The sequence below is a fragment of the Leuciscus leuciscus genome (assembly GCF_965113295.1).
Source record: "Leuciscus leuciscus genome assembly, chromosome: 22".
Classification (NCBI taxonomy): Eukaryota; Metazoa; Chordata; class Actinopteri; order Cypriniformes; family Leuciscidae; genus Leuciscus; species Leuciscus leuciscus.
The window spans coordinates 24,554,055-24,571,855 of NC_138746.1; the positions used below are offsets into that span (position 1 = coordinate 24,554,055).

Genomic DNA, 17,801 nt, shown 5'->3' on the forward strand with positions numbered 1-17,801 from the left:
TAAGACTGTAAAACAAACTGAGAGAGAGAGAGAGAGAGAGAAAGCGTGCGCGAGATAGAGAGAGAGAGAGAGAGAGAGAGAGAGAGAGAGAGAGAGAGACAGAGAGAGAGAGAGAGAGAGAGAGAGAGAGAGAGAGAGAGAGAGAGAGAGAGAGAGAGAGAGAGAGAGAGATCCACCCATGAACACCTGCCCTCTAATGCACCTGTGACATCACAGTGACACATTATATAATCACTGTCATCATCCACCGTCTGTCCAACTAAATGTGGTAGTTATTAAAGATTTGTGCTGGTATAACCCAAAGGATTTTACTCTGATTTAGCTGAATCTGTTTTTCTGACTACACACACAAAATAGTTTATCAAATGTCTACTTTAATAAGGACTTTCAAAATATGTAAATTCAATTCAATTTCAATTTCCTGACGGAAGCGTCTTAACGGATAATATTCAAGAGATAATATCAGTCAACAGAAAAGAAACAAGTCAACTGCTGTGTGGAATCTCCAGTTCAATGACCTCATAAAATATTCTGGATGTTTCTTCCATATGACATTCTGCAGCAGAGTAACATTATAGTAACTCATGTCTAAAGCTACAGAACTCCATCTTAAAAATGATCATTTACAGCTGGAATTCAAATAAATAATTTCATATAATTTATATATGAAGTTATCCTTTTATATATCAAATGCAGTTCTCTGAACATGAAGAGATGCTTTACCATAACTAATATATACACACAGTCTTACAGTGTCTGGCACTGATACCCACCTGCTCATGTAATTAGTCCAAGAGTTCCACCCTTGGTTTACTGCTGAACCAAGAAAACTTAATGATAGAGAGAGCTGGTCTGTTTGGAGACAACAATCATGCCACTGTTTTAAGCATTAGTCTACATACACACAAAACACACTCTCTCTCACTCACTCTCTCACTCTCTCTGAAATGCTGTTTAAGCATTTATTTAAGCAATAGGGCACTCAAATATCTGATATATTGAGTATATTCTAAATAATATAGTACATCTTAAGGACCAATCTCAACAGTCATGACATAATACAATACAAGGACGCAAGTTTTGATGAAAAGGTTTCTTTAACACCAGCCACTTTTATGTCTCCAGGGTTGATTGTTATTAAAAATCCACTTATATATATATATATAAAAAGTGTGAAACTTGCCTACTTGAAACTAAACATGAAACTAAATTGCCTTAGCAATTATTTCCTAAATGCAGGTCATATATTTGGCCATCGCCTTTGATTAGAAGAAAAAGAATTGTGCCTCATCCTGTACAATGTATGTGATATAATACTACATATAAATAATGAAAATAATGAAAAATCTTTCACACCACAACACACCTAAACTGATTATTGTGCTTGACCCTCAAATGTGATTCTCAATGGACTGAAAATGTGTTTAAATCCTGCAATTAAATGACTGAGCCAAAAATTACAGTACAAACTCCATAAATATAGAAGGTGATTTTTCTTTCTGAACACAGTCTGACTGGGGCACTGCTTTAGACCGAAGACCAGAATCCGAACCATTAAAATATTGTATTTCATTTCTTGAGATGCTCGTCTAAGGATATTTCCTTATTGTGGTTTAAGTCTTTCGGTTTCCTCGGTGACAGAGTGTGTCCTGCTGACACAGCAGCCTATGGGGCGCAGCTATAATTGTAATCTGTCTTTCCCTTACTCGCCAGAAACGTGGAAATCTTCTGAGGGACCCAACATTTAATTACAGCATCTTCAGCTGAGGATCCAGAAGAAGCAGTGTCAGGGCGGGGTGGCTCGCGATCTCGGAGACGCTGAGTGGGAGCGTGAGGGATCGCTCTTCAGTACATCTGCCAAGTCTGGTGCTCTTTGGAGACTTAACAAAATGCACGTAATACATGGTGAGGTCAGGTACTGGGCACGCTCACAGACGAGGAAGAGCCAAATGGAGATTCTCTAGGACGTAAGCCACAAAAACCACAGCTAGCTCTATAAGCTCTAATTTAAGTTCAAACAGCATATTCAAGTTGCTGTTTGTGGCATGTCTTTGAGTCATGCATAAACAAAAGCTTGCTTAGGTGTTCCTGTGACCTCAAGATTAGGATTCTCAGGAAAAAAGGCACAAAGCAAAAAAAAAAAAAAAGAAAGAAAAAAAGATAACAAAAACCTGTCAACGATCTTATCTGCTGGGTAAGATTTTTATTTTTTTATTTTTTTTGAGCATAACAAATTTAAAAGCACATTTATCGGGGCATTTTGAAATGCAGCAGCAGACAGGCCTTAGAAGAATCATCAGCAGAATGCACGTACAACACTTATAACGCCCCAGCACAAACCTAAAAAAGCTTTTAGGCCGCAGACCCATAAGATTAAGGTGGTGCTTTTTATAATGAGCACATGGGATGGCATGCCAGCACGGCCAAAGTCCATTCACACGATGGGAATAAAATAGTTGTGCTGAGAGTGTGGTAACTCAAAAAAATGCCTCTGAATGCCTCTATTTCAAACCAAATTATTAACTAAACTAAGAAAACCTGCTCAGAGTTAAATGGATTTGCATGGTCATGAAATAAAAATGTGCTCGTGCAACAGACAAATAAGAAGGTTGGTTGGTAGGTAGGAAGGAAGGAGGGGTAGAAAATAAGAAGGGAGGTAGGCAAACACTGTAGATTTGGTGGATAGGTGTAAGTAGTTTGGGTAAAGGTAGGTAGGTAGATAAAAATGGTAAATATGTAGAAAGTAGGTAAATGATAGGTAGTTAACCAAGAAGGTATAAGACAGGAGGGGGATGAAAATAAGTAGGTAGATAGGAGGATAAGTATTTAGGTAGGTAAAAAGGTAGGTAGGCAGTTTGGTAGGAGTTTAAAAAATAGGTAGGTAGAAAGGTAGGTAGGATGGTAAAAAAAAAAAAAAAGAAGATAGATAGATAGGTAGGTAAGTAGGCAGTTGACTAAGTAGGCAGGTAGGTATAGTTAAATGATAGGTAGGTATGTAAATTATAGGTAGTTGACTAGTACATTAGGTAGATAACTAGGATGGTAAAAAGATTGATAGGTAGGTAACTAGGTTGCAGGAGACGGAAATATGTATGCAGGCCGATGGATAATGTGGATAGGTTTCTAAGTAGTTAGGCAAGTAAAAAGGTAGGTAAAAAAAAGAAAAGGTAGATATGAAGGCAATTAGTTAAATGATAGTCAGTTATCCAAGTAAGCAGGTAGGAGGGGAAGAAAATATATAGGAAGGTAGTTCGATACTTTAGATGGGCAAGTACAGCAAGCTGGTTGGTGGCTATATGGATAAGTAAAGTAGGTTAAAAAAAAGGGGTTGGAAGGTGAAAAGATAGGTAGGTGAGTAGGTGAATGATAGGCTGACTGTCACAAGTTGTTGCAGGCAGACAGATGAAGACAAGGCAAGTTTATGTATATAGCACATTTCATACACTATGGTAATTCAAAGTGCTTTACACAGAAAGGAATGAAAATAATCCCAAAATAAAAACAAAGAAAATTAAAACAGTTATAAAAGGAATTAAAAGAGTAAAAATACATAGAGATGATACATAGATAAACTTCTCATCTGGCATAAACACCGGTGTATCATATTTTTCACAGCTCCCAGTTTTACTCTGATATTTTCATTGTGGTATTCTTTCGGCGCGCTTAAGAAATCTATTGTACATCTCCAATAGACCCGATTTATCCCCAAAATCGGACAGGAGGAGCTCTAGGACTGACTCACGGGGTAATCTCGGGTTCACTGCCCCATCAGTCCGCACCCCAAAGATTTGTTTGGGAGCTCTAGGAATGGAATTGGTCCCCCACAGAACCTCAAGTTTAATCCATCAAACTCACTACTCCACCACAGACTCAGGTCATCAGCATGGTTTCATCTCTCAAGTTCCCCAATTAAGTAATTTAGGATATGTTTGTCTCTTACACAATTCTCAGTGCCATTTGAGTTCAGTTTAGAATCAAAAAGAGGAATACAGTGCAATCAGTTGGACGTACAGTGGATGCAGTTATAAAAAGTATTAAAAGAGTAAAAAGATTATACATAGATAAACTTCTTATCAGGCAAAACAAGTACATACTTTCCACAGCTGCTTGTTTTACTTTGAGCTTTTCCCATGTTGATTTGTACTGTGTCTGTGGTGTTCAATCTATTTTGTACGTCTCCAATAGACCAGATTTTCCCCTAAAATCGGACAGGAGGAGCTCTAGGACTGACTCATGGGGTAACCCTGGGTTCACTGCCCCACCAGTGGCACTCCAAAGAATAAGAAGAATAAAGTTCCAACATGAGTTTAATAACAAATATCCAAAAGGTAAACAGAAGGTGGCTTCACACATAATCATAAGACAGACCAGACAGAGAATGAACGCGAGGGAACAATTTATATAGTGACGCAAACAATATGATTAATATAACACAGCTGAACCAAACAAATTCATGGTGACCATGGTAACAAAGGAGCGGCCGGAAAATCAAACAAAGGAACATGAGAATTAATGAAAACAAACTAAACAAAAGTCTATGATAACTAAGACAAACTGTGACAGTGACTATTGTAGGTAGGTCTAACCCAATGAGAGTAAACTAATAGAAAAGTAGGAAACTGTATAAATGCCCTTTTAGAATATACCTAAAAGGTGAAATTTAGCCCAGAAACTCCCAACAGTAATCTGCTCTTTATATACTTAAAACAACTGATCAATAAAGACAAGACTGTGAAAATACAGCTTGGTTGGAAACACTCTGTGAGGAGCCAGGAGAAAGTCAAGGGTGACAATGTCAATAAAATCATTAAACAAACTTGAAACTCTTTCTCCAGCAACAGACACTTTGAAGGCTTTAAACTGATGTCCTTTTCCAATAACAATCAGCAGGAATATTAGACTTCTTACTTAAATCTAAGCTTTCAGAACAGACCGTTCATTTCACTAGCACTGGGGTCTAGATAGCATCAGTACGTTTGAAAGATCTTTTAATCATTGCTTAAGTGCTCAAGTTTGTGAAAGGTGCCTGAGGAACAGAGATAAGGGAAACAGACGTGCTTTTCCAACCAACAGAGGAGGTGAATCTTTCACTTTCTAAGTGGTGTCCGCAAAATAATATAGGGTTCATAGACAATTGGAAAGGTTTTTCATCACCTTTCATCACATCTCCAGCGCGAGCTGGATGGAGAACTGAAACTGTGGGAACAGTTTTCATGTTGAGGGGTGAGTACTTCATAGTGGGCACACAAACTACACTTATTACATCTCCCGCAGGGGTGCGTACTGTATAGTGGGCACATGACCTGCATTTATTGCATCCCCAGCGTGAGCTGGAGGAGAGGTTAAAAAAACTGGTAACAGTGCTTGTGTGTAGGGGTGCGTGACCTACATATGACACTGACACAGACAGAAAAGAGCTCTTTTCGTGCTTTATTTGTGTCGCCGTAAAAACGGCGTTTGTTTGCAGGTGTGTGTGTGTTTTATAACAGACCCATTTACTGCAACGAGGGGACTGGGAAATGAGTGAGACGCTTTTTGGAGAGTGGTCCGGCCTTGGCGGGACTCAAACTCTCTCTCTTTCTTCCTAAGGCTAGGAAGGCTTACGAGGCTCAGGGTCCAACACAATCTTGGGTCGGGGTCCCTGTCTCTCAGGGAACTACTGGCGCTTTGCAGAGCGAGAGCAGTGACAGACTTCAGCCGCTGGGCGGGGCTGGGAGACCGGAGGCGCTGATTTTACCTGCTGAGGAGGTGGCGCCTTCTTTTGGCGGCTCGAAGCAGAGTTGGAGCATTTGTGACACAGCATTTGTGAGAGCATTTGTGAGAAAGTGACACATAGCTTGCGACGCTTTCTGAGCCTCAGTGTAGCGCTCCGCGAACCCTTTGGGCGCGGGTGGTACGAGGTATTTGAAGCAACGCCTCAGAAATTTAGCTCTCTTAGAAAAACTGTGACGCGACGGCGAGCACACTAGCGTTAAAGGATATGGCGCGCCGGATCGCACAGCAGAAAAGCAGGCTGAAGGCGGCGTCCGGTGAACCGAGGAAGCCGGCATCCTCAGGGCTGCGAAGCGGAAGGCTTGTTCCGCTGAAAGTTTGTCGACGGCCGCGAAGGCTTTTATCCAGAGATCAGCGTTCGCTGAAGGAGATAAAATCTGAGTTCCTTGGCAAAGAATGGGTGCTTATATAGCCATAAGCCACGCCCATTCTGGCGGGCTCTGACGCACTAGGGCGCGAAGCGACCTGATTGGTTTGCGTGTCTGAGCCGCCTCGCCATAGATTCGTGCAGTTGCCGCAGCACAGCCAATGGCCGCGCTAGTCACTCATCTGTGTATGCTGTGCAGCTGCACTGCGTTTAAAAAAAATTGGCTTCAATATTCTCGAGAAAAGGAGTTTTCCCATAGCGTAAGCTAGCCTTACGCAATACTAGAGACCTCTCGAAAGGGAACACTGTATCCATGCAACTGATAGCAGCGGCAACGAGCACTCAGCTTGATTTAAAAAACAACACATTTTAGGTTTTTTTTCTCCATTCTGTCACCTGATGTAGTTTTGGTTCCTTGCCACTGTTGCCTTGGCTTTTGGCTTGCTTAGTTGGGGACATTTAATATTCAACAATATTATTGATCTGCCTTACTTAAGGTGGACGATGATGCAATTTTCTTCTAGAAACAAACTTTGTTGTATTATTTTCATGTTTTCACTGTGAAGCTGCTTTGATACAATCTGTATTGTAAAAAAGCACCATATAAATAAAGGTGACGAAGTTCCACTACATGCAGAGACAAACATCTTTTTGTGCTTAGAAATGAACTTTTTCTACTTGCAATATCATCCTCACATCATCCTGTGTGGTCCAACAAACATAGCAAATCCAAAACCAAACAAAACAAGAGGAAAAAATAAATAAAGATAGGATCCCTTGAATAACAGGTACCAGTCTTTCTATATATTTTTTTCCTTAAATTATACTGAAATTGAAATTATTAAGGAGTATCTTTTTTCCTCAAATATATATATATATATATATATATATATATATATATATGAAAGAAATGACTTTTATACTATAAAATATTTGGTAACACTTTATTTTACATTGTCATTTTTACACGTTACATGTAGTTACTGTAGTTATAATTAATAATATTTCACAATATTACTCTTTTTATTGTTGTTTTTTTTATTATTAAATAGATGCAGCCTTGGTGAGCATAAAATACTTCAAAAACGTTCAAAAACAAAACAGACCCTAAAATTTAGAATTTTTTATTCAACATCAATATACCAAATTTTACCTGTATTTACCCTTACTTAAACAGCATGTACAGATAAAACTGTTGCTGGCTGATACAGTTCTGCTGCATGTGAACCAGACAGTCTTTTCCTGTCCAAGTGGGCAGTTTTTGGACAGAATATGCTGCAGTCTGGACTAGTTATTAGTCAAAAGTCTGGGAAACCCTGTACTAACACAATGAAATTCACACAACTAATATCATCCAATAACAGGGAATTAGCGCTAAATGTTGGATTTTAATATAATACTAATTATCTCAGGACCAAAACCTCAGAGAATCATGCCAGTTTTGTATTTTTCATTAGAAGTGCAAGACTCACTTGTAGGTGTTCATGTTGGGCTGCTCCGCGTCAGGAAAGCCAAGCATCCCACACACAACTCTGCTGCTATTCAAACTCCAGCCTTTATCACACACCTGTCTCCATCTCCCAGCATGCTTTACTTCCACCACACCCTCCGTGACAAGAGTGTGCCTCTTTGTAACCGTTAAGACTGGCTTGAGACGGACTTCCTCAATCCTCACCCTACTGGCAGACTAGAGGAAGATTGAAAACACAACATTTTCTCATGAGTTTACCTGCAAGTTTGTCCAACAACGAAACATCTCATATTGATCCAAACCCTTTATTCTTTTATGTGTCATGCATTAAAAAAAAGTACTATAAAAGTATTGGAAAAAGTGGCCAATTGCAACAAGTGCACTAGATTCCAAGTAGGAAATTCTTCAAAAAGTATTATTTTGTGTTCCACCTAAGAAGGAAAGTAAGATGAGTTTGGAACAATATGAAGATGAATAAATGCTTTGTTTAAATTTTCAACTAAATCTAAATTTAAAGAAAATGCAGATGAGATTACTTCTGGATTAAAAATGTCAAGGTCAGGATTCGGTTTAGAGTTAATCATAAGCATTTCAGATCTACTTCATTCTCTGTTTACCGGATTATGAAACTGCTGTCTGGAGAATTGATCCCATCCGGTATGATCCTGGGAATGTCCATTGCCTTGCCTGAGGTGTGCATGTGTTCTTGAACTGGAGTAAATGTCCTGCCAACGGTTGGAGGTGACTGCGTTTGGTCTGAGAGCGATGGTGTGCCCTCTTCTGGTGGATCCAGGATGCACTTGGTCCAGCCTTCTCTCTGGACTACAGACCACCCCGAGATCCTCAGTGTGTTTGCAGTCATTAACACCCCACCCGTTCGACTTGCAGTCTTTCAGAGTTTTCTCTGTTCCTTCACACCTCACATTATCCATCCAAATGGGGCCTGTGGCAGATGTTACAGGTTACAAAAGCACTAGATGAATAAAACATCAGTTATGGGTCTTAAAGCAACACAATGGAACTTATCCTCAGCGGTCCCCCTACAGGTTGGAAGCAGAATTGTCCATTACCGCTGTCGTAAATGATTTAGCCAACCACAGCCTACTGTCGCACGCACGCCAACTGTTTATCCAGCAACGGCTTTAAAATAAATGATGTCCACAGACAAGGTAGAGTATGATGCATGATTTTATGAAAGTATGATGTATTGTGACATCAGAAACGAAGAAAAACTAAATAATGACTATTTTAACGCTTGCCGTAAAGCAAGTCAAATTTGTAGTTTTCTTATGTCTCATTAGAACTACAGAAACGCGACCCGATCTGGCAATCTTACATAAGCCGCTTTCCAACCAAGTAGTTACAGGGACTTAGTTATAGGAACTGTCCACTTCTAAACAGTTCTATGAACTACTCTCCCCCAAACTCGGTTTTGCTGTTTGCGTTCGCACTGGCCAAGTGGCCATAGGAACTGGTAGGAGGGATAGGGAGTGACGCAAGCACGGCGACTTTTATTTTGACGGCGCTGAGAACGCAAACAATTCTCGCATTCTCTGTGTTCATTAGTAAGCGATCTGTCTAAGAGTACTGTTTAACATGTTATTAGATAGAGTTGTTATAGAAAGTACACAGTATATGAAAAAAAAGTTATTAGCCTATGCCGTGTGGTTGATGTCCAGTGTTGCTAGCTGGGCAGATAAACATAATCATGTTTGACTTGGTCCCCTCAAAGTTGCGTTGGTTTTTCTCTTCAGCATAAAGGTTTAGAGGCCCATCTATCACTGTTTTCCATGTTTGTATCTAGTTTCTGGAGTAAATATAGGCTATAATCTGTGTGTTTACATATAGCTGTTTTAAAAATGGAAAGTGCTGGTGTTTTGCATGCGTTCGGTCATCAGCGTACACTAACGTCACGGGTAGTTCCTATAGTGCTGGTTTAGACCCTACTCTGAAGTAGGGAACTACTCCAAATGGAGTTCCTAGAACTAAAGTAATTCCTAGTCGGCGTGTTCGCACCACAGGAACATACGGGTACTATAGCCAATAGTTCTAGGAACTGTGAAAAGGTTCCTCCAGTCGGAAAGTGGCTAATTGGTAGTAATCGCAGATAAAGGACCACAAAGCAGAGGAATAAGTGCCTTTCACCCTGTTACGACTTGATGAACCACTGAAACGATTTTGGAAACATTATTTTAAGGTAAACAATGTTACATAGTGTTGCTTTAAAATGCCCTTATGCTTTTTTTGCATATTACCTCTCATGTAGTGTGTAATATAGCTGGTTGTGAATGTAAAATGTCTTGCAAAGTTTCAAAGATCAAACTGCACGACAAATGGAGTTGTCTCCCAAACCATTTCTGAACTGCCTGAAACAAGTCGTCAGTGATTCCAGTCTTAGGCCGTGTTTAAACCTGGTATTAAGATGGGTTTTGATCGATCAGATCATCAGTAGATGAGAGAGACACATTCCCGTTTACACCTGCTGTTATCTGTCTTTTTTCCACTTTCAACCACTTCTGTCCTGATTTCTTCGAGGGGAGGGTCTATAGGCAGGTAAATGTATGTGTTTTTTTTTCGCAATTTACATATGAATGTGACCGGAGATGACGGAAAAAAACACGAAGAGCAGACGATTTCGTTTCTGCTCTGATAGCCGCAAGCCCACGCCGAACACAGTTTGTGTTAGAAATCAGGAATGGTGAGAGAACATTGTGCTTGATAAGTTTTTCGTTTTTAAACCAAACTTGGGTCTTCATCCGACAAAGTTTCAATCCTTTCTGTCTAGTGTGCTTCCCATGTTTACGCATTAGGTCAGTAGAAGGAGACAAGGCGGTCTTTTGTGTCTGTTCGAACGCATTCGACCACCTGAGCGTTAAGACAACAAAAGCAATGTGGTCGAATGCGTTTTCGACTACCACTGGAAGCGGTTGAAAGTGGACAAGCTCAAAATGTTTTAGACCCTGTTTACATCTGTATTTAGCATCATCCACTTGTGATCCTATCAACCAAAACGCATCTTAATATCAGGTGTAAGCAGGGCCTTACTTCCTACTTGAACCTACGTACTGTAAGTTTGTAACAAATTTGCATAAAGCCATCCGTTGGACCTCATTGGCTGCCACAAACTACTTTGATCTGCCCTCAAACACCGTAGTTGTAGCAGAGGCCTGGAAAAGTTTGGTTCGTGTTGTCAACATGTCGAGAAGACACTGTTTTCTGCGCTGCAAAAGCAATCCACTTTGCAAGCACTTCCAAAGTATGTGGACTCAGGCTCGAATTGATATGGTAAAATCGATGGCATCAATACTGGTCTCATTATATGGTAAAGGACATTTTGTTTCCAACATGCGCTGTAAGTGGTAGACCAATCACAACAGACTGGGCCATCTGACCAATCAGAGCAGAGTAATCTCTTGGAAAGGAGGGGTTTAGAGACACCGGACTCTTGATCGAACCATTTCAGACACTGTGAGAAAAAAGGTGATGCTACAATGTATATTAAGAGAAAAATATACATATATATATATATATATATATATATAAAAAATAAAAAAAATTTTCCTTGGATGCATGTAAACCTATAACATGAGACCCCAGAAACAAAAGTAGGAATAATAGGCACTTTAAAGGAACAGTTCAACCAAATATGAAAATTATATCTTTCCAAGCCTGAATAACTCTCGTTTCATACGTTTTGTGTGATGAACAGATCAAAATTGAAGTCGTTATTCACTGGATACCCTGATATTTGAAAGTTCATAAGAAAAATAAACTAATCATTATTTTAAGTAAAATATTTTCAGTGAATCAGTCAATCCAGTTCAAAACTGGCCTGAATTATTCATTTTAGACTTATGAATCAGATTATGATTCTCAAATTGGAGAAGAGGAGAAGATTATCATTGGATAATGACTTCAATTTTGTTCTGTTCATAACATACAGTTATAATATCTGCTTGGAAGACTTGAAATACAACATACAAGTTGCACCGACCACTTCTGTGAGACATTTATGGTTCTTTTGACATTTTTTTTTAAGTTTAAAGCTTCAGTCTCAAATCGTTAAATAAAGCAATCACTATTAAAACTTATTTTGTGTTCAAAAGAAAGTCATAAATGTTTGGAACGACATGAGGATGAGTAAATAAGGACAATTTTTGGGTGAACTACTTTTAAGCGAGACACTACCAATAGCTCAATTATTGTCATAAAATATTTTTTTTAAGAAAAGGTACATAAGTATACAGCAAAAGTCTGCAGACTTCATTTACACAAAACTTCTTTAATATGGGAAAGAAGTTTCACCAACAAAAACATTACAAAAGAGCTCTGGTGAAGCTGTCTGAAGGGTTTGTTTTAGTTTTAATGACGATGTTGTCCTGCCAACTAAGTGTTATACATGCTTTGGGTTAGTGGCTATCTTTATAGCTGCCTTAAAGTGAAATTACAGGGAGCGATTTGGGCGATGTAAAGAACTGTAGCTCTGTGCACTTGCACTAGTGTGAAACAGCTATTTAAAACAGCAATGCGCCTTTATACGCAATTGCGCTCAAGCCTTTCACATAATCCACAGTTACTTGTGAAAATAACAGAGATTAAAACTCTCAAGCCTCAGCTACTCAGACAGCAAGTGTTTAAAATACTTAAAGGGATAGTTCACCCAAAAACTCAAAATTGGAGCATGGAGGCTTTCATCATTCATTTTTATCGTATGGAAAAGAGCAGCACTGACATTCTCCTAAACATCTTTCTAAATAAAGAAAGGCATACAGGTTTGGGACAACAATGAAGGTGAGTAAATTACGACAACATCTTAATTAAAAAAAAAAAGAAAAAGAGATTCATAACCCACATGCCATGTATTTTAATAGAGAAATTCACTCACCCTCTCCCTCTCCGTACTTGGCACTGTGCGCCCATGTTATGCCACTTTGGAAACCCAGTTCCCTGCAAACAACATTAGCGAGTTTAATGTCGACCTCGTCGTCGCAAACGGTGCCCCACGTCCCGTTGTGCAGAACTTCAACTCGTCCCTCGTTTTCTCTGTGGCCGATACCTGCCAGTCGCACTTTGGCAGCGGGAGCACGCCTTGACCGGACAGGCGTTTCGGGACGTGCATCCGTGCACAAAAAGAGGAGTGTGAAGGTAAGAACACTCGAGGGAAAGATGGCCCGAATCATGACTACACACAGATGAGGCTTCTGGAATAGAAAACAACAGGGGTCCATGTTAGAAAATTAACTACTAAATTAAATTAACAGTAATATGAGTGAGTGATAGAGATAAATTGAGTAGTAGCTATTCGGCTGGTCATGTGATCTCAATATGGCAGCCTCCATGAGGTGACCCACTACATGTAAAATTAAACTGCTTTTATTAAGCTACTGATATAACTGGAGTCTTTGTCTAAACATGTTTTGCAAAAGCAATTTTTTAAGAATTAGCAGAACATTAAACAACTCCGTTAATAAGATCATTTGGGAAATATTAAAAGGTCCTTGCACACAGAGTCCGAAATTTTTGCACGTTAAAAAGTAAATATGAACTCACGTTGTGTCAATCACGTTTACACACTGCCTTCGAAACTTTCATCCGTCATAAAAAAAAATGGGATTTCTGCGTTTTTCGCATCCATAGCAACTAGCAAGCATTTTGAGGGTCGTTTTGACAATTCAGAGCCACCGAATGACGAATACAAAAAAATGCATACGAAAATTTTAGACTTGGCGTGCTAGGCCACATTTCACTTCAACGTCAAAACAAAAATGTAACAAATTATATTTTGTATGAAGACAAATCTATTTGAAGACCATTAGGATTTTTTGCATTATGACAACTAAACTAATAAAATAAATAAAATAAAAAATTTAAATCTTAAGTTGCATCACAAATGATGCACTAAACACTGTGAATTTATGCTGCCTTCACGCGCAATCATAATTATCGTAAATACAAGTTTTCTAGTTAAACATTTAACATTACACTCTCTCAAGTCGTATCACTGGGAAGCTTGGGAATAATTTTAACACCCAAATTCACAAGTTTGGTGGGCCACAAACTTTAAACATGGCGGAGGGGAGGACTATTGCTGCTGTGACTGGAATTATTCGTTTTTTTCCACAACAGCTACATCTCCTTGTCTTGTCTTTAAAGTAGTGCATATTTACAATATGATACCATTTGAAGCATATTGTATGTTTTATACACAATGAAAATTTTCAATATTTGACTTAAATTCCAGAATTGTCAGCAAGCTGACTATCTACATAGCATGGTGAATGTTTATATGGTTGTCAATGAATGGGAGCTAAATATCATTTTGGCTTCAAATACAATTTTCCCAATAAATAGGCAAGAATAAACCCGGTGTCCTCCATGATTTCTGTTCTTTCCGACAACAAAACACCTGAATGCGACGAGCTCGTAATCACAACTTCAGAAGTGGGAAGTAGGAAATGTTATGCAACTATGTACTCAACCGTGTAGTGTATGAATTTTATAAGGTTATTTTGTCAATCAACTTCGAGGTCTGATCTGAAGCCCCTCCCCCTCCGCTACGTAACTAAAGCTGCGTCAGGTGAATGCGCGAAGCGTCCAACATTCCAACCTTTGCTTTTTCGGTTAATTAAGTGCATCTTCAGGATATTTAAAGTGCACTTTTTTTGGGGGGGATTTTCTGTGTGAAAACACTACTCACACTATTTATACTACAAAACGTCATAGAATAGCACATAGTGAATTGGGACGCACCTTTAATATCCCAAATATTATTTCTGATTTCTTTCTTGTTTCATTTTGGAGTTAATTATGACTCAGACATGCTCTTTACAGGTTTAGTGAGGTTCACCCAACAGATTTGTACATGTTGCATTGGGGCATGTTAGATGGACGAAAAGTTTCAGTAGAGGTGTGATAACAGTAACCTTGTCTATGTAGGTCTAAGAAGCAACATGATTTATTTTTTTGTTTAAAGTATCCAAACAACAAACAGGAATAATAGCTATTATTTCTCAATCTCTATATGGAGACACATTATTAGAGATACAAATAGATCATGTATATACAAATAGATCAATGTATATCAAAAGCACATAACATTTCAACCTCATCCAGGTAAGTGGCCAGAAATCATGGGCTTAATTCATGAATCAATCATTAAAACCCACTATAACATTAAGCATGCACTAAGAGAAGAAGAAGAAACACATATTCAATCATATCATTAGGAGCCCAAGCAGACGCTCCAAAGAGTTAAAAGTCAAATTTCACTCACCTGGCAGCCACACGCAAGTCACGTCAGTCACGGACTGGAGGAAAATGAATGAAGGAGAAAGTTGAACATACACTCTGTCCCTCTCCCTCTCCCTCTCCCTCTCTCTCTCTATCACTTCTACATCCCTCCCACAGATGTCTCCATCTTTATCTCAATGTTTCTCACATCAATGCCTCTCCAGCAGAATTGTGAATTTTTTAGCAGTTGTTCGTATTGTAGTATATTTGCATTAAATTGTATACAGTACATACATTCATATGATAATTTACCTTTTAAAAGGTTCTAATATGTAACATTAATGTACCGCCCCCGCAGCTTTTGAACCTTTGTTCTGAGTGTATACGTATATACACGTGTCTGATCATTTTCTTCTAAATAACTCATTATTAGTAAATAAACCAGGCATTTGTAATTATTTAACTATAAATCGTGAGCTTAGAATTATAAGGTTCTATCTCCGTTTATGGTAGTTCTGAGATATTGAGCATCAAAGTTTTTACATCCCAGCTGGCAAAACTGTTATGTAGTATAATCTACTATTATAGCTCAACAAGACCATCACCCTACAGGTACTTTGAGGATAGAATATCAAAATCCTGGCACATTTGGAAATGGGATTTTTTAAGATGGCCCAAATGGAGATAGAACCTTATAATTCTGAGAGCTCTGATTCTGTTTGGAATTATAAGGTTCTATCTCCACTTTTACAAATAAAACCCCACATTTCAAAGAATAAATGTATATAACCATTGATTTTAATCAATTTATATATTTATAATACAAGCACACAGCTTGATTGGATCTACAGGAGATAGAACCTTATAATCCCAACTCGGTTTATGTTTTTGTGAGATGGAACCTTTTTATTTGATTAATTATTAATAACTACTAACAATTTATTTTATTTTTTTTACAAAAATAACACCACACAGGCATTAATAAACACCTAATGGATCAGATTATGTCAAAAACTCAATTTCGACCAAAAGTGGAGATAGAACCTTATAATTCTAAGCTCACGAAATTATGTTTGTTATAGAGCATATGCATGTTGTTTTTTATATCAAGGAGACTCATCTGAACTTCATTCTATTATACTTTCATAAAAAAAAAAAAAAAAGATTACATTTAACAAAGGGTTTTATGTAACGCATCAAATAAGAAGTTGGTTTTATCGTTTGACATTTTGTATCGTTTCACAACTTTTTATGGCCAACTTTGTTACACAAAGCCACAGGAAGATCTCGAGTCCTGAATAACTCCATATGTCACAATTCCAAGTAACTAAAAGAAGCTGCATAACCACATAGATGTTTCTTCAGTGAGCTGACCACAAACCTCACTCCCAAAAAAGCAAGACATCCTTCTCTTTAAACCACAGTAAGGATTCTCTTAAATATCTCAAGACTCATTTTCACTTCGTCCACACATCGTTCGGTCACTCTATAGATAAACCGGACAGCTACTTGTTTTTATTTGTACATACTTTAAATGTTTACATGTCTGTGAGCTTTATGAGAGAAAAGTTTGTGACAAAATTAGCATGTTCTGTTGATAGTGTATTTCAGTTTTAACAAACCTCAGAAGGACTGTTTTAGATTCACCGGCATATTTCTAGCAAATCACATCCATAACTGTGCGCAAGGTGGGCTGCACCTCAGAAACAATTACCGTAACTTCCATGCACAGATTTAGAAGCAAACAAGAGAAATTTTAAATCACACCCACATGGAAAAATGCCCTACCATCAAGAGAAAATATTTAACAATTTCCTTAATTACCTAACCTCTGTTCACATATTCGCTGTCAATTGAAAACTAGCAATTTAGTTGTTTTTGTGCCAAACTTGGTGTGACTATGTGCTTGAATGCAGTTCCTTCCCACTGGGTAAACCAAGACAGGAAGGGGGGGTTACTGTTAGAACAGCGAATCAAAGAGAAATCTTACCAACTGACTGGAAGAGAGAGAAACAGAGCCAAAAATATACATCAGCACCTCAAATCAACAAGATTGCTATTTCTACCTATACATGTACATTATATGTGACTCATCATGGGTGGCATACGTGACATACACTGGCAGCCAAAAGTTTGGACACACCCACTCATTCCTTATTATTACTGTTTTTCCACATTTTATAATAATGGTAAAGTCATAAAAACTATAAAATAACACAAACTGAATAATGTGATGATTTATAGTTTATAATATGTATGTGTATTTATATATATATATATATATATATATATATATATATATATATATATATATATATATATATATATATATATATATATATATATATATTCATACATACAGTAGATTATAGCTGTACTCTCAATCAACTTCATGAGAATTTACTCAATTAAAAGTTACATTGTGAGTTACATAGTCCCAACTGTGATTTTAGTAGCATTGAGATATAGATTCGTTATTATATATAAAACAAATATATAAAAACAGTCTGGTAATTATAAAGCCACAATTACACAGAATATAAAATAACAATTGTGAGATTAAGTGGCAATTAAAATCTTTGAACTCTAATTAAAAGTCATCTTGATCAACTATTAAAAAATATATATATAAAAAAAAAAAATTGTTTTCTGAAGAAATTAATTTTATTTGAACTAATAAGCAAGTGCTCAGTAAACTGACCAACAGTGACAAAAAAATATATTTCAAATAAAACATCCTGGAAAATTTCCACAAAAACATTAAGCAGCACAACTGTTTTCAATACTGATAATAATCAGAAATATTTATTGAGCAGAAAATCATGTGACACTGAAGGCTGGACGCTGAAAATTCAGCTTTGCAATCACAGTAATAAATTACATTAATAAATATATGAAGATAGAAACAGTTTAAATTGTAATAATATTTTACAATATTAGTTTTACTGTATTTCTGATCAA

General features: G+C 37.7%; 1 protein-coding gene across 1 annotated transcript in view; it reads right to left on the bottom strand.

Annotated features, from left to right (window-relative positions):
- loxl4 (lysyl oxidase-like 4) overlaps positions 1-14,994 on the bottom strand; it is a 39,258-nt gene extending 24,264 nt beyond the window's left edge. The window contains exons 1-4 of the mRNA XM_082153701.1: positions 14,884-14,994; positions 12,496-12,811; positions 8,228-8,553; positions 7,612-7,826 (exon numbers count right to left, since the gene is read on the bottom strand). Coding sequence (XP_082009827.1) covers positions 7,612-7,826; positions 8,228-8,553; positions 12,496-12,790 — 836 coding nt within the window. The 5' untranslated portion in view covers positions 12,791-12,811; positions 14,884-14,994. The remainder of the gene's footprint in view (positions 1-7,611; positions 7,827-8,227; positions 8,554-12,495; positions 12,812-14,883) is intronic.
- Between the last annotated feature and the right edge of the window lie 2,807 nt (positions 14,995-17,801).